Here is a 20,727-nt window from a genome sequence, read left to right on the forward strand (position 1 = left end):
TCACACAAAAGACAGTGCCAGAGAAAATTATATTAACATTTAGTAATTCATATTAAAATTATTTTTCCACCCCAAGCTTAATAATTCAGTGCTCCACATATACAGTTACTTTGATTGTCAGTATGCATATTCACAATTATTTACAAGCACCGTAGTATCATTCCATAGTCCGTGTTTTATCTTTGCTTTTGTTTTTTTTCCTTTTCCTTTTTTTTTTTTTATAAATAAAATTATGTTTCTAGCACTTGGTTATTTATAGCTAAAATATAATCCTACGTTAAAAAGCCCAAACAATAGTATTTTGCTAAATATGAACCTCTTTGTCTTGAAAAAAAATTCTTATTTCAATTTAAGGTGTACAACCTCTTTAAGGAACCAGTAACATCAAAAAATTAACATGTTTGATAGGCATTTAAATTCAGTTATGGGACCTTTTATCCAGAATGCTTCAGACCTGGGGTTTTCTGATAAAGGGTCTATCGTAATTTAGAACTCCACATCGTAAGTCTTCTTAAAAATCAGTTAAGCCGTAAATAAACCCAATAGAATGGTTTTGCCTCCAATAAGAAATTATTAAATATTAGTTGGGATCAAGAATAAGGTACTGTTTTATTATTACAGAAAGAAAATCATTTTTCAAAATGTGAATTATTTGATTTAAATGGACTCTATGGGAGATGGCCATCCCGTATTTTGCAGCTTTCTGGATAACTGGTTTCAGATAACGCATTGTGACGTTCGTTGATGGATTTTACAATTGGCGATTGACATTGATGCCAGTACCAATTTATTTTCAGCCATTTTTTTGTCTGTGGGTGACATAAAACACCTTGTGCCATTGCCCTTAGGAGTTGCATGGCACACTGGTAATCCTATCACAGTAACTACACCCCTGTGAGTTTCAAATGTCACCTCTCTGAAGAGTTGCAATGTGCCATTGTGATTGGATTAGTGGAAGAGATTATATGCCGAGGATTTCCCAGACCAGTAAATTGAACTCCAGTCAGTTGAACTAAAGAAGCTGTTCGATGAGTAGTGAAATGTCTTCAATGATTACTCAGCAAGTCCAGTTGTTTTTAGAGTTACTTATATTAGATATACCATGACCTGGATGAATGAAAATCTTCATAGTCATATGCCCTTAGGCTAGTGTCACACCACTTATTTTTTCTGCCGACTTTAATATGTTTGCAGAGAAAATGCAGATCAGTGGCTACAAATTCCAAATGCGCTGCCTGTCAGTGTCGGTTGGAATGGAGTGGACTTGGGTTTTTTGCACTGGTGGCGAATGCTTTATATTTGATATAAATAAGCTGCTGGGTAACAAAGGGGGCAGAATTCAAGTAGAATAAGGGTTAGTCCACACTGGGCGTTTTGGGGAGATTTGGTCGCCTGGCGACTAATCGCCTCGTTTTTGTGCCACCAATCTCCCCAAACGCCTTCCCTGACTCTGTGTCGGCTAAAATTAAAAAACGCCGTCGCTAATCACACGCGGCGGTTCGTTTTCCGAAGTCGTCCGAAGTTGCAACTTCGGAAAACAAATCGCCACGTGTGATTAGCGCCGGCGTTTTTTCATTTTAACCGGCGCAGAGTCAGGGAAGGTGTTTGGGGAGATTGGTCGCTGCAAAAACGACCAAATCTCCCCAAAACGCACAGTGTGGACTAACCCTAAGACATAAAGACACATGTTTACACAGCTGATAGATTGTATAGAAAACAATGGTTTTAGTTTTTACACAGGAAGAATAACGTGTAAAATACCATTCATGGCGCTCTACAGAATAATAAAGTGAAAACCTCCCCCATATAAACTATAACAATTTTTTATTTGAAGAGCAATACTTTAGTGGAGGCAGGGGTCATTGACCTTCATTTAAAATCTGCAAGTGGGAAAAAAATTAAAAAATCAAATGATTTAAAAACTGTAAAAATAAAAACCAATGTAATAGTTGCTAGTAATAGGATATTCTATGTCATACTAACATACTAAGGGGGTATTATTAAAACTGATTTATTTTCAAATATTTATTAAAAAAAAGGACCAAACTTCCAAATGGCCTTAACTTACTAAAAAAAGCTAAAAAGCACTTGTGGGAAAAGCCGCAACAGAATTGTGCAACTTATTCCAATTGTTGCTCGAAAAGCCACAACCTTTTTGGATTGTCACACAGAAACCATCATCAAAATGCCCGAAACCCTCGAAAATTGAGAAGGCATGAAACATCTTCCAATTGTAAAAATGACATCTGCCATTGACTTCTACATGACTTTGACAGGTATGGAGGCTGGAGTATTTTTGAACTTGGATTTGTTGCCTAATAAATCCAGAAAAAGTAATGTTTTTATACCCACAACTTTTTTATTGTTTTTTTGAGAAAAACAGCCCAACCAGAAAAATTCGAGCTTTATTAAATGTGCCCCTGAATGTTTAAACAGTATTACTGATTATACAAAGGCAGGATGTTTTGCCTAAAAACCACAGGGGTTGATGCATTATGCTATTGTGCAAATGCTATTAATAAGTAATACACAGCTTTTAAAAATATTAGATGGCCATGCTTGCCTTATTTTGGGGATTCAATGTTTTGGACCCTACTCCAATGATTGGATCATTAAAGGGGCCAATACACGGCCCTATGCCACCATCAAAAGGCCTCACCCAACAGGATTTTTAAATATTGCCTTATACACAGGCTGGTAAACTGTTTATTAGCTTGTGCATTGGCCTTTTATAATTAATGCATCTGCGGAACAACATGAGCCCTGGAGACAACCACATTGCACCTTGTTGGAAAGGCTAGATTAAAATGGGCTGTCTAGATGTAGGAGATCTGGTTTGAAAGGCTAGTGGTTTTAAGATGTAATCAGCTAAAATTACATGGAAATCCTTGCCTTATTTGCAATGTATGGAGTCTACAGTTGGCTGTCCTCCAGGATGTCGTGGGTGTAGAACATATCAGCCTGTGCGTGGGAGAAAGGAACAGACTTTAAAGAAGAACAAAAAACATCCTTTGTGACTATCATGTTGGAATCCTTCCTTCCATTTATCGGAATATATGTAGGTGTTGACAAATACAGGAGAAAAATATGAACATAATGCAATTAGTGTTTAGTGGTGCATACCATATTGATTGTGCTGAGAGGTCATTTATTAATGCATAGATTGCAAGCTCTACTGGGGTAGCAGTGTTCTCCACAAGCCCTTTAAAATGGGTGGATTTCCCAGCATTTTTCCCCACATTCCCCTCTGCCCCCCTTCCACAGGCCCCTTCCACATGTTAAAACTTTTCTTTCTTAAACTGGTAGTACTACATGCTTTGTTTGCAGACACCCCCAGCCCTATCCTACCAGCTTCTACAATAACTGCTCTGATAGGGCGGGAGAGGAGGGGCACCTATTTTCCCCCCCCTCTTGCTCAGTTTTTTTCTCCACCCTCACTTTCTTTTTTTTTTTCCTGGGATAACACTGGGTAGGAAATATTGTTTATCACGACCAATATCGAGTATAAAATTACAGTCTCTATAGTGACAGGAAGAGCCGAATGAGTAACTCATTACTCACCCCAAATCTCAGTGATCGTCTTACAATCTGCCTTCCGTTGACAGAACTAGGGCTCACAAGCCACTCTCCTCCAGTCTGGAACTGTCTTTGTTCAGACACATTGTGCATGAGTACTGCGTTGTACGGTTATTTTAAAGTTTTATGAATGTTACATGATGTTGCAAAACAAATGGCACTGAGCTGAAGTAAACAGTCTTCATGAGATTTGAATGGTGTTTGTTGTACTGTGCTGTAAATGTATCATGCCAAAGAAAAATCTAAAATGTATAAATATAAAAACCTATTTAATTTTTCTTCTTCTGGGAGAAATAGTGGGTAGGACAATGGGTAGTAAGATGAGGGTAGGGTTGGGTGGCAATTTCTACAATTTGAGTTGAGTCAAATCTGCTCTGTATTTCTTAATATGGTACCAGCTCCTCTATTCCTGCCACCTTCTAACCCACCAATGTCATCACTTTTCATTTTTAGGCTGTGTGAGGGGTCAGGTTGTGGGTAAAGAGATTGCATGCTGGATGCAGTTTGCAGTTCCAGAAAGGTAAACAAGAGTGGGTTAGGCCCATGGATTCTTTATAGCCTCTTGGAAACAGCGGTGACAGGTGATGTTTGGTGCCTCCATATACTTTGTCCTTCAGACATGTACATGCATAGTAACACAAAGGATGCACAACCCCTTCATGTTCAGCCTTACTGAGATTACAGTTAATTTACACAGTATATAAAACATGGAATATACCATTAAGGCATTTGCCAGCTTAGCCAAAACCAGGGAAAACAAATGTATTCTTGATCTCTACATGGCAAATAACCCTCTCCCTAGATAGGAGGATCCAAGTTCTAGGGACCAGTGCAGTGATTGGGTTGGCAGCCTGAAATCATACTATAGTGGGATTTAGACTTAAATTCACAATGCGGTATTGGCGGAGCTCATCTGGAACAGTGTGTCGTTCTGCTTGATCGCTGCTCTTGCGATAGACCGGTCACTCCTTGCCGGCTACTACATCAAACTCACAAACCGCTGCGGAGCGCTGATCAAGAACAAGCCAGGAGTCTGACACAGTTAACATCATTCTTCGGCTTTATTCACGCATGGGAGGATAACAGTGGAGGGTGTACAAATCGAACGTGTTTCATGCCCCATAACTGGGCACTTCATCAGAGTGGGATTTAGCTTAGATTTTTATTTTGACTCCCTATGTATATAGTCATAAAAGGTCACCCTTGTGTCAGCGAGACACATTTATGGAGAGGGAGAAACAAAAATTTCTCTGATTACAAAAATATTACCTTATGTTAGAATGTAAGGGGAGGCTGACACAATGTTGTACAGCACACTAAGCTTGATCCAGAAAAGAATGATAACCACTGCCCTTCAATAGCTATGCTTGGCTCAGTATTCTTGATATGCCATGTGCATTATTCAGAATAATCTCTGTAAATCCTAGTGTATAAAGTTGCTTAAAAAGTTGTGCAAATCTAGTTAACATGAGTAGAAACAGGCATGGTTAGTACAACTCACAGTTGTTACAACAAGGTACAATAAATTAATTCTTAAAGGAGAAGGAAAGGTTAAAACTAAGTAAGCCTTATCAGAAAGGTCCATCTAAATATACCAGTAAACCCCCAAAGTAGTGCTGCTCTGAGTCCCCTGTCAAAAGAAACACTGCATTTCTTTCCTTCTTTGGTGTACTCATGGACTTCTGTATCAGACTTCCTGCCTTCAGCTTAAACCTCATTGCCCTGGGCAAGAGCATGCTCAGTTTGCTCCTCTTACACCCCCCCCCTCCCTTCTTTGCTGTAATCTGAGCCCAGAGCAGGGAGAGACTCAGGCAGGAAGTGATGTCACACCACATTAATACTGCAGCTCCTATTATAAACAAACAGAGAGTTTCTAGAGCTTTTTACTCAGGTATGGTAAAACATTCTACAGAATAAATATAGCATTCTAGCTTGCACTATTGCAGCTAATCTATTGGCAATAAAATGCCTCCGTAGCTTTCCCTTCTCCTTTAAACTTGCGTGAAAAGCATCATTCTTGGTACAATTGTTGTAATAAATAGACTTGCATGGCTTTCAACCCTAACATAGAAGTCTATAAAAGTCAATGGGAGCTATTTTCAACATTCATTTAATTTTTGGAGTATGAATAAAAAGTCAACATTTGGGAAAACAAATGGAGCAATGAGATTTTTGTGCTATTTTATTTCAAGCTATTTTATTTTTTGAGGATTACTAAAAAGTCAGAATTTTTGAAAATCAATGGAACAGTGCAATTTTGTGTGCTGTGATCATGTTTTTTATGCATATTAGTGCTGAGTTTTTCTGATTCAAGTTTATTTGCAATTTTTTTTTCGTAATCAATTTTTAAAAAAATCTTGAATAAGAAAATAAATAAATCTGCCTCCAAGTAATGTTACCATACAACATATGAATATGAATTTTAGCTATCTTTAGGGATTTGTTGTTTTAAAGGTTAGTTTACTATTAAATATTTATATTTTCAGTTTACTTATTTGCAAAGAGTTCCCCAAAGATAATGACTTTCTTTTTAGTTACTTTCAATTAAATTTTTCATACTCTTACATTTTGCAGTAGCAGCTCAGTAAGCCAGGTTGCCGAAAAGCAGCTGAAATAAGCCTTTGATTCTCATTTACTATTTGAAAAGAATTAAACTGGAAAAAATGTTGTGAGGGCAAACTATCCCTTTAATCTAATTGTTATAAGTCTTGCTGCAATCACTTAAAACAAATTATACTTGATTGATGTAGGGAGACTTGTATAGAAGATTCCTACAAGGAGCACAGGACCGGGGTGACCTGTCACCCTAAAAAATAATTCCAAAAACCTTTTCTAACATGTTAGTTGAGCAAAATAAACTTAACTTACATTAAATCATTTATTTAGATTTTTATTTCTTCTCACAATTACAGTCAACAGGCAGGTAACAGGCATTTTGGTATACACTGTTATCAAGGCAAATGTTTAAATACATTTATAGGCATGAATTTGGGTTTCATGTTTAATTTGCAAAGGACTTTTATTATACATCTTTTATCTGGGTGACCATGTCCCCTTTAAGATTGTGTAAACATAAATGTTTGGTGAGATGGGCAACCTTTCGCTCAGGTTGTTACTTGACTTCATGCAACTGGACGCACCACTCCAATATGAATTATAACACAAGTAAATTGCCCATTTAAAGAAATACCCTATTCTGCATATACTGTAAAAATTGCATTTGAGGTCACTTTGTAGATCAGTATTTGAAAAGGCAAAAGAAAATGAAAGATTTTATAATATAAATGAACTCCAAGATGACTTGGGACTTGTTATTCAGAGTAGACAGTACTTTATTCTTTATGCATAGAAAATACCTGAGTGGACTATTAAGTTATCGTTTGAATTTAGATTGTATTAAATTTTATCGAAGCTTTCCGTAAAGTTGAAATAGGATAAACATGTTTTATCTTAATAGACTTCATAGAAATGGTTGTATTTTTGTTGCACAGCTTTATAAATATATATGAAGCGAGAAAATAAGGAAAACTTTGCTTAATCGTTTCTGACAAATGGCTGGAGACATCAGTAGCAGTAAGCCACAGAAAGTTTGTCCTTCAGATGTCTCAGAAATCAGTAAGTTATGCTGTTCTGGTGGTCATGGCCTTCACCATACCTCCCAAATTTGCAAAATTTGGCAGGTTATGGAATCACATTTATGGGGGTTTTAGGGTCAGGTTTTTGTGTTATTACTGTTTTTTCCAATTAAGATGAATTGCCCTTTAAGTTGCAAGTCACATTTTCCCCAAGATACCTGCTTTTCTTAAATAGTTACATTTGTTTATTTGCTTATCTTAAATTGTTACAAATGTATCTTAGTGCACCTGCCATTCTGGGTGTATCTTTTTCTGGCTGTTCAGTGCAGGAGATCAAAGAGAAAGTCGGGACATTTTAGTAACAATACGGGACTTCGGGGTTGAGCTGTCAGAATTGGGTTTGTCCCGTGAAAAACGGGACAGTTGGGAGGTATGTCCTCCGTGCCCCCCCCCCCCCCATTCCGTGGTCTGTGACCTCCTATATCAACATTAGGGCCAAAAGCTGCTGAAAACTAGCAGGATTAAATAATTGAGAAAGCATTTTCTGTATTTGATCTCTGGAAAACATTCTAGGCAAAGGGAAGGCACCATTGACTGTGGGAAAGAACTCTCATTGACTTGCATTGCACCCATTTTTATTATAGCAGCACATATTCGTTATGTTCAAGTCTGAATATATTGGTTTAAGAAATGGAGATATATTTTTTATGTATATACAAATACATTATACACTGCTAAATATTTGTCACAAGATACAGTAAGTAGGGATATAACATCTTATGGTTTCCCAGCTTTTTCTTTACAAATGGACTCTATGGGGCAAATTCACTAAGATGCGAAGTTGCGCCAGGCGCAACTTCGCCGCACTTCGCCAGGCGTAGTTTCGCCAGGGCTCCGCAAATTCACTAAAATCCGAAGTTGCGCACAGGGGTAGCGTAAGGTTGCGGAGTTGCGCTAGCGTTGATTCGCTATATAAAGCGAAGTTACGCTAGCGAAGGCTAATTTGCATACGGCGCGAAATTCAAATTTCAATGGAGGAACACGTATCTGCACTACAAATGCCTAGAAAACCTTTAAATCAGCAAATAAAAATTTTATTTTGCCCTACACATGTGCCCACTGTCTAGGTAAGTTGCCATGAGTGCCATGTAGGGGGGAGGAAGGGGAGCCCCAAAAAATTTTCGATCTTTTTCAGCCTATCAGCCATCATGTAGAAAACACGCCAGCGTTTTTTGGGACTTAGAAAAAAAATTGACTTTTTTTTAAACAATCCCTATCTACTCTATTGCGCTTCGCCAGGTCTGAGGTGGCGAAGGAAGTCTAGCGTAAAAGGTAGCGTTCAGTACACTGCGCAAGTTAGTGAATTTGCGTAGTTTCGTCGCTAGCGAAACTTCGCCTGGTGTAAGGTTGCGAAGTAACACTAGCGAAACTACGCCAGCGTTCGTTAGTGAATTTGCGTAGTAGCGAAAATGCCAAACGCTAGCGAATTAACGCTAGCGTTCGGCGCTTCGCGGCTTAGTGAATTTGCCCCTATGTCTTCTATTTTCCTGTATACCAGTTAAAAGGAATATTTCATGTATGAAATGTATGGTCGAGAGTGGGGATAAGGAACGCTGAATACATACAGCACTGTATTCATGGGGGACTGGGCAGGTAACCTCAGGTCTTTGTTCTTTGAAACAGAACTCTGACACCTGCCAAAAATTCTTTAAACTAGGAAGGAAGTGTGCAAAAAAAAAAACCAGCAGATTGTGTCCCTTTTTTTTTTTGCATTTTCCTCACTTTCTTTTTTGCATTTTCCTCACTTTCTTTTTTTTCCTTTTTCTTTTTTTTGAGTATTTCTTTTATTACTTTTTTAAAAAAAAAATCATTTAAATACAACAGAGTTGCCAATACATTAATTTCACAAATGAAAGTTACGAAAATATCCCACATTCTTCCTTTACATTTAACATTCATTGCTAATGTAAAAAGGACATAAACACCATATACCAGTCAATAATGCATCATTAGTAACCATTAAATATTGTCTACCAGACTGACAGTAAAATACTTATATTGCTGGATAAACATCCACCCAGGTACCCCAAATCCTAAAAAAAAATGTATCTTCCATTCCTCTAGCTTCAGAAGTAAGTTTAACAACTGGAAGCATTTTATTAACCAAATTAATCCACTGAGAGACAGTAGGAGGATTCGATTTCACCCGACTCAATATAATAGCTTTTTTAGCATAAAATAGCAACGTCCTACACAGAATACACATATTTCATCCATAATACCAAGCAAATAAAATTCAATATGGGCAATAGCAAGATTGTCATATAGAGTTTTCATAATCCCTTTCCAATATTTAGCAATCTGCAGATGTGTCCATAGCATTTGAAAAAAAATCAGCTTGAAGAGACTGACAGTGAGGACATGCTAATGATCTATCTGAATATACTTGCCTTAGCCAGAGTATAATAAAACTGATGTAAAATCTTGAAATTAATCAGTTTATTCCTTGTAAAAATCAAACAATTATATTGTTTCTTCCCAAGGGCGCCATTTATCAAAAGCTTTATGAGATGGTGATGGAAACATGTTCTGATATATGATCTGGTAAGAACCAAATTGAGCTATAAATGCATGTTTACATTGTAGGTATCGAAATTGATCAATAGTCTGGCCTTGTACATATTCCATAAGTTGTGGCAAAGATTTAAATTTCCTCTTCTCCAAAATATGCCCAAATGTTTTAATACCCAGTTTAGGCCAATATATAATGGGGAACGGGAAAATGAGAATTACCCCATTGAGGTGTATGTGGAGTTAACAAGTACGCAGTTAATTTCCATAATTACCAAGAGCAGTAAGCGGAACTGGCGGAAGAGATTGCAGACTGTCTTCTTGATCATAAATGACCTCTGTAGTCTTTAAAAGATTCCCTTTACTTGCAGAACTGACCAAGTTGTTGCTTCTAAGAGATAACTGAGTTCTACTACAGGAAAATGTTTTATTTTCAAGATTTGTATAATGTTATTTCACCAAAGAAATCCCCGATATTTAGATTTGAAACTCATTATTTGCCTTAAAATATGGGAAAACCGACCCATCTCTTTAGTTTATAGTACTGACTGATGTTAATAAAGTTACAGGGAGAAAGCTACAGTGACTGATTATGGAACATGGGAGAAAAGGTTTAAGATTAGAATGGGACTAGGAGTCACAACTGTGATTTGGATGGGATCTGTAGAGACTCCATTTTATTTGACAAAATCATGTTGCCTTCCTGCAGTTGTCTAGTTTTCTAATTGGTCTTAATAAGCTTACGTGAAATCTCATAAACTGATATAAATGGTTCCATTCTCAGGTCCAGGTAACTCCCAGGGCTGTATTGTTAGCATTGATCTGAAATATAAATAGAATTCTAGGAGACTGGCCAACAACATAGTAATTATATTGCATTAAAGAGCTCATCTGCGTTTAAATAAGATCCTTCAATCCCGTGGGAAGATGCCAACTACTAGCTGGTACTTATGTTTCAGGTTTGAATATTGGATATACAGGTATGGGACCTGTTATTCTCATTGTACTGGACCTGGGGTTTTCCAGATGTCTACTAGAAAATCATGTAAACATTAAGGGGCAGATGTATTAAGGGTTGAATATCGAAGGTTAATTAACCCTCGATATTCGACTGGCGAATTAAAATACTTCGACTTCGTAATTCGTTCGACCTTTCCCATAGGCTAACATTGACTTTGGTAGCTTCTAGGTGGCGAACTAGGGGGTCGAAGTTTTTTCTTAAAGAGACAGTACTTCGACTATCGAATGGTCGAATAGTCGAACGAATTTTAGTTCATATCGTTCGATTCGAAGTCGTAGTTGAAGGTCGAAGTAGCCAATTCGATGGTCAAAGTAGCCAAAAAAATACTTCGAAATTCGAAGTATTTTTTATTCTATTCCTTCACTCGAACTTAGTGAATGGGCCCCTAAATAAACCCAATAGGCTGATTTTGCTTCCATTAAGGATCAATCGTATCTTAGTTTGGATCAAGTACAACGTACTGTTTTATTATTTATAGGAATAAGCAAAATCATTTTTAAAACATATTATTTGGATAAAATGGAGTCTATGGGAGAGGGACTTTCCTTAATTCGGAGCTTTCTGGATGACAGGTTTCCAGATAATGTATCCCATACCTGTACTATAAATGTAATCGCCACAATAGCAAGCAGATAGCAACTGCAAATGGGCTTCGTGGTAACTTAATTATAATAAATAGTCTATGCATTTGTTGTATAGATACAGTTGTATATATATATATATATATATATATATATATATATATATATATATATATATATATATATATATGTATATATATATATATATGTATATATATATATATATGTATTATATGTATATATATATGTATATATATATATATATGTATATATATATATATATATATATATATATATATATATATATATATATATATATATATATATATATATATATATATATATATACACGTAGTACTGAAGGAATCATGAACAAACTACCTGGAATAATACCGACCTTCTGCTTTTTTGTGAAATGTGGCTCAAAAAGAGGGTTAAGCGACACTGTAGGATTCCTGCATATGCTGCAGCAAGTCACTTCACAGCATAGTCTTCTGGGGAGTTTCGGCTGCCTAATCTGTTTAATCTGACTCAGTCATCACCAGCAGACTTTGGTTATTACACTGCTGGGAGTGCATCTGCTGCAGTCATTTATTCATCTTACAATAAACAAGTTATAGCCATAAAAAATACATGAAAAAGAAAACTAAAATACATTTTATTGTTAGTCCATTTAAAAGTATTTTATTAATGTTTTTTTTTCTCTGGCCAGATAGGATGAAAAGGGTAGTTTGATTAAATTAATATACTCATGAGAATAATAAATCATTGTGATCCAAAATGTTTTCTCCTGTTTTAAGACTTGTTTTGCTACCGGACATTTTCAGTATGGGATCCGTTATCCAGAGACCTGTTATCCAGAAAGCGCCAAATTATGGAAAGGACAGCTCCCATAGACTCCATTTTATCCAAATAATCTAAATTTTTAAAGGAGAAGGAAACCAATTTTACGCTTGGGGGTGCCAAAAGTTATGCACCCCCAAGTGATTACTTACCTGACACCACGGGCCAGAGCACCACGGAGTGATCCTCTTCCTGCTTTTTCGCGGCTGCGCAGTAGAGTGATTAGCTGAATTTACCGTAAAAGCTGTCTATTTCGTTCTACTGTGCATGCGTCTGCCCCGGGAAATTTGAAAACCGAAGAAGCAGGAAGAGGATCGCTCCGTGGTGCTAACTTTTGGCACCCCAATTGTAAAATAGTATTCCTTCTCCTTTAAAAATGATTTCCTTTTTCTCTGTAATGATAAACTAATACCTTGTACCTCATCCAAACTAAGATATAATTAGTCTTTATTGGAAGCAAATTCAGCCTATTGGGTTTATTAAAAGGGATTCTGTCATGATTTTTATGGTGTCGTTTTTATTTCAACATGACACGGTTTACACTGCTAATTAAACTTATTCACTCTACCATGTAAAATTTCATTCCTGAACCAACAAGTATAGATTTTTTAATTTCTATGATTCATGATTTCTATGGTTTATTTTTTATTTCTAAATTTCACTGTCTAATAGAAATTCCATTAAACATTAAATAAACCTAATAGGCTGGTTTTGCCTCTAATGAGGATTAATTATATCTTAGTTGGAATCAAGTTCAAGGTACTGTTTTATTATTACTAGAAAAAAAGGAAATATTTTGTAATTTTTTTTTCTGAATAACAGATCCTACGCCTGTACTTCTCAGTCCTGTATTGTGACTTTTACATTGTGTATACATACTATACAGGGCACCTGTATACTTCTCGGGACCTGGGGTTTTTCAGATAAGGGGTCTTTGTGTTACAGGGCTGCCCCGTGATACCCTACCTCAGGCAAATACTTCTACAAGTCTGTAGCTATGATAAGTACAAAGCTGAAGTCTTTACTCTCCTGGAGTTTACATCACAGTCTCTCTCATTCTCCCTGATGGTAGACAAGCTCATTTAAAGTAAATGTGCTATAGACAAAGTCATTTGTAATACATTCTTGTACACAGATATGCAGAATTGGCTTAGACAGTGAGATGCCTTCCATCTTAAAGCCTAACTAAAGAAGTAGCTTTAAATGTTGTACAGTATGTCTTGTGCTTCTGTACCAGCCCAAGGTAACCACAACCCTTTAGCAGGGAAGATCTGTGCCTCTAAAGATGCCCCAGTAGCTCCCCAACTTCTTTTCTGCTGATTCACTGCACATGCTCTGTGCTGCTGTCACTTACTGAGCTTAGGGACCGATACACAATATACAGTACACCTAGAATATAAATGTTACAATATAGGGCTTATTGATAATATATATGGAAAATTACTACATGGCAGCACAGAAACCAATGCAACTAGCATCAGAATTTAATAATCAGCCCTGTAGCATCATCTTATATTACAGGCCAACCTAATTTTCTGCTTGATAATTTGCATCAACCACTAAGTTTAGCTTCTCAACACCTGTTTAGAGCCCACTGAGGGCCGAAATGTCCCTTTGGGTAAAATTACAGAAATTGTCAAGGTATTTCAGCCCTGAAAGCCAGCTCGGGGTTTTCCCTAAAGATTGCTTGAACTGAAAGGCTTGAGCACTCTTAAAGGAATAGTTCAGTGTGAAAATAAAAACTGGGTCAATAGATAGTCTGTGCAAAATAAAAAATGGTTCTAATATAGTTATTTAGCCAAAAATGTAATGTATAAAGGCTGGAGTGACTGGATGTCTGACATAATAGCCCAACTTCCTTCCTTGATCTTCAGCATTCAGCTCAGATTCAAAAGCAACAGATATGACCCATGTGGCCTCCTTTAAGTCTCTGATTGGTTACTGCCTGGTAGCCAGGGTAACCAGTCAGTGGAAACCAAGAGAGTTGAAAAGCAGGAAGTTGGGCTTTTATGTTACACATCCAGTCACTCCAGCCTTTATACATTACATTTTTGGCTAATTAACTATATTAAAAACATTTTTTATTTTGCACAGCCTATCTATTTACCCAGTTTTTATTTTCACACTGAACTATTCCTTTAAATACAATTACAATTCCTGTAAATAGGCCCCTAAACAACAGCAGAATATAATCTTTACCATTTTCTGGATTTATTCTGCATAGATGCGCAGTAAAAATTGCAGCCACAAAAAACAAAGCTGTCTCTGGTATTTTTCAAGAATGATTACACTCATATGTCCGATTTGTTTTTGCACAAAGATTTTTTGCTAGTTCTGTGATCCATATGAAATAATCTCATATTATTCACTGTGACAATTCTAATTTGCAGCACGATCAACAGAGAAGATTGGATACTCTATCTTTCTATCTAGGTCTGTGCTTTAGCTGCTTGCATGAACATCTATCATTTCACAATTCATTTCTTTTAATGCTTTGATTTAATCCTATAATTTATGTATATGGCACCTTTTTGTTAGTACTTGAGTTTGACAACAGTTTCTTTAGACTCATAAGGACAGACAAAGACAGTTGCATTTTACTCTAATAACAGAGGTGAAAACCAAGGTTAAAGTATTACTATTATAATTATGATGAAGATAATAATTGATATCTGCAAAATATGTGGTGTAAAAAACTATATCATCCAGAGAGATCTGCTGACAGGTTGCTGCTAGTGTCATTTTATTGACTGACCCTCTGATAACCTCTGTGTCCTTGGCTTTCTAATCCATTCCATTATTTACAGACCTCCCTGACCTCATATCATTGATGTTCTTATTTTCAATCTTTTCTATCTACTTTCTCATTAACCATTATTCTTTCAATTTGCACCTTAGAGACATATTTCCTCTAAACATCGTGGCCGTGGAGTGTATGACTGGTGGTGTTGGAGGGTATAGCACACAGAGCAATAAAATACAGGAACTGGTGATTTGGAGGGTATAGCACACAGAGTAATAAAATAGAGGACCTGGTGGTGTTGGAGGGTATAGCACACAGAGTAATAAAATAGAGGAACTGGTGGTGTGGGAGGGAGTGACACACAAAGTAATAAAATAGAGGAACTGGTGGTATTGGAGGGTATAGCACTCAGAGTAATAAAATAGAGGAACTGGTGGTGTTGGAGGGTATAGCACACAGATTAATAAAATAGAGGAACTGGTGGTGTTGGAGGGTATAGCACACAGATTAATAAAATAGAGGAACTGGTGGTGTTGGAGGGTATAGCACACAGAGTAATAAAATAGAGGACCTGGTGGTGTTGGAGGGTATAGCACACAGAGCAATAAAATAGAGGAACTGGTGGTGTTGGAGGGTATAGCACACAGAGCAATAAAATAGAGGAACTGGTGGTGTTGGAGGGTATAGCACACAGAGTAATAAAATAGAGGAACTGGTGGTGTGGGAGGGAGTGACACACAAAGTAATAAAATAGAGGAACTGGTGGTATTGGAGGGTATAGCACTCAGAGTAATAAAATAGAGGAACTGGTGGTGTTGGAGGGTATAGCACACAGATTAATAAAATAGAGGAACTGGTGGTGTTGGAGGGTATAGCACACAGAGTAATAAAATAGAGGACCTGGTGGTGTTGGAGGGTATAGCACACAGATTAATAAAATAGAGGAACTGGTGGTGTTGGAGGGTATAGCACACAGAGCAATAAAATAGAGGAACTGGTGGTGTTGGAGGGTATAGCACACAGAGTAATAAAATAGAGGAACTGATGGTGTTGGAGGGTATAGCACACAGAGTAATAAAATATAGAAACTGATGGTGTTGGAGGGTATAGCATGCAAAGCAATGAAGTAACAGACAGTAGCAAAATATCTATACTAGATGTACTAGATTTTCTAGTGCTACATGCAGAATGAAATATTTGTCCAAACTTGATTATTTGTATTGTTTGTTATTTATATAGAAGCGACATGTTTGCGAAGCACTTTACAGAGCACATATAGGTCTTATATATGTCTCTATTAGTGAGTGTTGGTGAAATTGCTTGAAATCTGATTAGATATCCCCTAGTTTGGGTTACAATGGGACCCCTAACACTAAGCCCTCACTTGTACAGACAAGCAGAGGGCAATACAATATGCTGTGCTCTACTGTACTTGAAGCACAGGGTCCTCTGACTGTCAAATCCCATTCACCTAACTCATATACAGGTAATACAGCTCTTATGTTCCCTTCCTAATCCATATCCCTTGAGCACACATTTGTGTTTCTAAGGGAGAGACTTGGATGATTTCCCTGGCCTGTATACAGTACACTGCAGGTAGGATTCCATGTGATACTACATGGGATACTGCATTCCAAAACAGACTCTACCATTGCAGTGGGGCTACTCTAAGCTCTCCCACTGTTTTCCACAACATCACACCAAGTGTGCCTGGTATGTTCCTCATACTGTTTATTCCCTATGGGTTACTCATCTACGGTAATCCATTGGCACATTTTGGTAGGGAATGCTTTTACACTTCACTGTTAAAAAGTTAAGCTATAGGCAAAGCAAGCATGAATGTTGCCATTACATTCAAAAGAACAATGTTCCACTGAGTGCCAAAACACTGACACACTACCTGTAAACAAATATCTTACGTTTATTATTATTTTTAATTATTTTAACAAAGTAAACCCAAAGCTTTTGATGTAAATCAGATTTTGAAAGCCACATTTTTTCACAGTGTTTATTTATTTGCTGGAATTTTAATCATTTCATTATTTTTGTAGCAAAACATAATCATTTTTGTATTTTTTGTTTGTGCTCTCATTTATTGCAGCTGGTGTAATGTTGGTACCTGAGCGCAAAACAGCAGATGGCTTTGAGGAACATTTTGGCTTAAATTATCTGGGGCATTTCTTACTGACAAACCTTCTACTGAAAACGATGAAAAAATCAGGAACGGAAAACTTGAATGCTCGCATCATCACAGTCTCATCTGCTACCCATTATGTTGGAGAGCTGAACTTTGATGATCTCAATAGCAGGTAAAATATGTTGTTACTGTATTTGAACATCGAAATATGAGTATTTGCCTAGAAGTGGGAAACCTAAGAGATTCTTTGATTATCAAGTTCTGTTATTTCCATCATGCTTGATACGGAAATCCAGGTAAACCGGTATCTCATAGATACTTCACAGAATATCAAAACCAGAACTTTAGTGAATGCCACTGTGACATCTATGTCAATACAAGTCTATGCCATTAAATATTTCTTTTTTTAAAAAACAAATTTAAAAAAAAGTAATACATTGCCAACTGTTGAGAAGCAAAACAAACACACCAGAAACGGAGTGGAGTAAAATGTAACTATTGTGTTTTCTAACTGTATGGATCTTTAAGATGTCCTTATATACATAATAAAAAACATTAGGGATTTATAATATAAATACATTTAATATATGTTGAGGCCCATTGATCAACAGTCTCATTTTAGTGGTTTTAGAGGTTCCTGAAACATCGAATAAACGTATTTTCTCTAAAACTATGAATGCCATGTAATGTATAAAAACATCCAAATATAAAAAGCACAAACAAAAAAAAATGCTTAATCTGAATAAAAATACGAAAACCTCTAATTATTCTAATTTGTTGGGCAATTACTAGTGAAAACAATTCCAAAAACCTCTAAAAGTCTGACTTGATCAAAAATGGACAAATAGGATAAATGCAGCTCTCATTGACTTGTAAAGGTCCTCGACAGCTTTTACATGAAGTTTTGTATTCGTTTTTTGTGTTTTTTACACTAAATAAATCTCTAATTTGTAGTGCTTTAGAGAAATAAAAAAACATTTTTTTTAGAGAAAGAATGTTATTTGTAAAAAAAAATTAAATTTGATTATTAGTAAATTGGCCCAAAATGTTACTCATAAAATAATAATTTTCTGTAATTTAGAAGCTAACTGTCCTCTAAACTTATAACATTAACAAATCCTAAAACAACTGCATTGCCGTACGACTGAAGATCCAGAACACAGATTTATAGGAGTAAAATAGGAAAATAATGTATGAACTCATTAAGCCAATTTTAAAATGTTATATGTACAACACAAAATCATATAATTATAAGGGCTCTTAGTAACGAGCGGTTGAAGCTGCGCTCCCCTGCGTTCCGTTTTTCTTCGTTCAGCCGCAGGAGAGCGCAGGAATAGACGCATTACGTTTTTTCCAATGGGGATGTACACACACAGGCGCGTGTAGGCGCCGAACGCAGGTTAAGACGCAACATGCTGCATTTTTCCTGCGTTCGACGCCTACACGCGCCTGTGTGAGTACAGCCCCATAGGAAAAAACATAATGCGTCTATTCCTGCGCTCCCCTGCGGCTGAACGCAGAAAAACGGAACGCAGGGGAGCGCAGCTACAACCGCTCGTCAGTAAGAGCCATTAAGCCAAAACAATTGATAGCATACGCAAAAATGGTTCAAAATATTAAAATGGAATAGTTCATGCACATTTATTTGTTGCATGTATTGATAACAGCAACGGTGCCAAAAAGAAACACTTCAGGATTATATGAGATAATATAATGCTTACATTTACAATGTATGAGGATAGCAGAAGTCACCTTGTAGCTTCAAGGCACATAGATAGATTAGAAGAAAGTTCAACTTGTGCAGTAGTAAAGGTGGCCATACACAATAAGATCCGCTCCTTTTGCGAGGTCACCAAACAAGCAGATCTTTCCCCGATATGCCCTAGGGTCAACGATCGGATTACAACGAAGAGAATGGGTGCCATGTATGACCACCTTAAGTGCCTGATCAAGTGGATGTCATTCCATGTAAGGTGCTCCATCCAATTATTATTCAGAAAACACAAGTCCTAATCACTTCATATATATAGCTTCATATATATATTAGCCCACATCCCTGCTGTATTTAAAAAAAAAAAATACTTAAAGGGGACCTGTCATTCTAAGAGAAATTTCCGAATCCTATTTTATGATGTGAATTAGCAAAATATTTAAATCAAAATTATTTAAAACTTGTTTCCTTTATTCGTTTGATACAGGAAAGTTCAATTTTTTACCGTTGTAATCTTTGCATTATCCCAAAATTTTGTTTATGCTCCAGAATGGGGGACCTGCTGCCCATACCCATGCAGGTATGGGAGGGGCAATGAGAGGAGTGCAGTGACATCTAGGAAGTGCAGTATAGAAAGAGAAAGTTATTGCCTGCACCGTAGGGTTGCCACCTTTCTGTGGCTCACGATCTGGAGAGGGGGCAGGACGGTGATGTCACAGAGGTGGGTCAGTTTTGAAACGGGGCAGGTCGGTTAAATCACAGGACAGGGCCATATACGTCACGGGGCAGGGCTATGTGGTGTCGATCAGCAATTGGTGGTGCAGTAGGGTGGTTACCCTACTGCCCCACCTCTATGCCTGAGGCATATTTGATTGACAGCTGAGATTTTTAATTTCCTTTATAACAGGGATGTAGGTTTTCATTAAAAAATAATGTAGGTTTCACGTTCTATTTGCAAAGTAATTTTATTATACAGCTTTTTATGTTTGGGTGACAGTTCCCCTTTAAACATAAGCAATCTATTAATTGTCTTGTTACTGTACGTTGAAGGGAACGTCTTCAGATATGACTGAACTGCTGGGTTCTTTATCTATAGAGTGTAAACATTCTAGGAATAAGTATGCTTTTAGGTATTGTTTTGTATGCCTCTTTGATACCGGTATCTTTTCCTAATATTAACATTAACTGAAGAAGATTTCAAAGCCAATTCTTGGCTTGCAGCTAAAGGGAATAAAACTATATACATTTATATTGGTCTTCACTCTCATATATCATAGGGACATTATAGCATACTGTGTAAAGCAGTAGCTGTACAAATAGATTCCTGATATATTTGTCACTTGCATGCCCAGACAGCAACAGAAACCAAAGAATTCCAGGATACACAACAAAAAAAAAAGAAAATAATACACATATGTAACAAGCAAATCTACATTATAACAACTGAGGTACACTATGTATAGTTCATATTTTAATAAAAAGGGAAAGAATTGCTGGTCTATTTAGTAACTGATGAATGATAGTCAGGGACCCTGATGTGAGAATCATTCTCTTCCGCAGCAGTATTCATATCACACTAGGAACAATTAACAGCACAGTGCAATCATTCATTCGAAATGTAGTTGAAAACAATTCAAAAAGATGATATAACCCCTGGTGTGCTATTAAGGTGTGCCTTTATTTAGCCTGAGTTTGTGTATTGTGTATTTGTGCTTTGCTGTTCAAAACCCTGCTGTTCAAAATGCAGTTTATCTCCTCCTCCGTGTTTTTTGCAATACCGGTTTCATGGGCAGAGAGCAAATCTGCTGAAAAGAGACAAATAATTAAGGAGCAGAACAAATGGACCAATTGGTTCTTTTGTTTGTCATTTTGTGTGACTCAAATATATGATATTCTGAAACTACATGAAAGGCAGTCTTGTTACCAAAGGGGTCAAGCATAACATTCAATAGTGGGCAGTGACCAACTT

General features: G+C 36.8%; 1 protein-coding gene across 3 annotated transcripts in view; it reads left to right on the forward strand.

Annotated features, from left to right (window-relative positions):
* The window catches only part of dhrsx.L (dehydrogenase/reductase (SDR family) X-linked L homeolog), a 207,637-nt gene that overhangs the window by 131,462 nt on the left and 55,448 nt on the right, over positions 1–20,727 (forward strand). For all 3 annotated transcript variants that reach the window (XM_041581031.1, XM_041581032.1, NM_001093891.2), the window contains one exon: positions 17,012–17,219. In XM_041581031.1, coding sequence (XP_041436965.1) covers positions 17,012–17,219 — 208 coding nt within the window. The remainder of the gene's footprint in view (positions 1–17,011; positions 17,220–20,727) is intronic.

This window comes from Xenopus laevis, chromosome 2L (genome assembly GCF_017654675.1).
Source record: "Xenopus laevis strain J_2021 chromosome 2L, Xenopus_laevis_v10.1, whole genome shotgun sequence".
NCBI lineage: Eukaryota > Metazoa > Chordata > Amphibia > Anura > Pipidae > Xenopus > Xenopus laevis.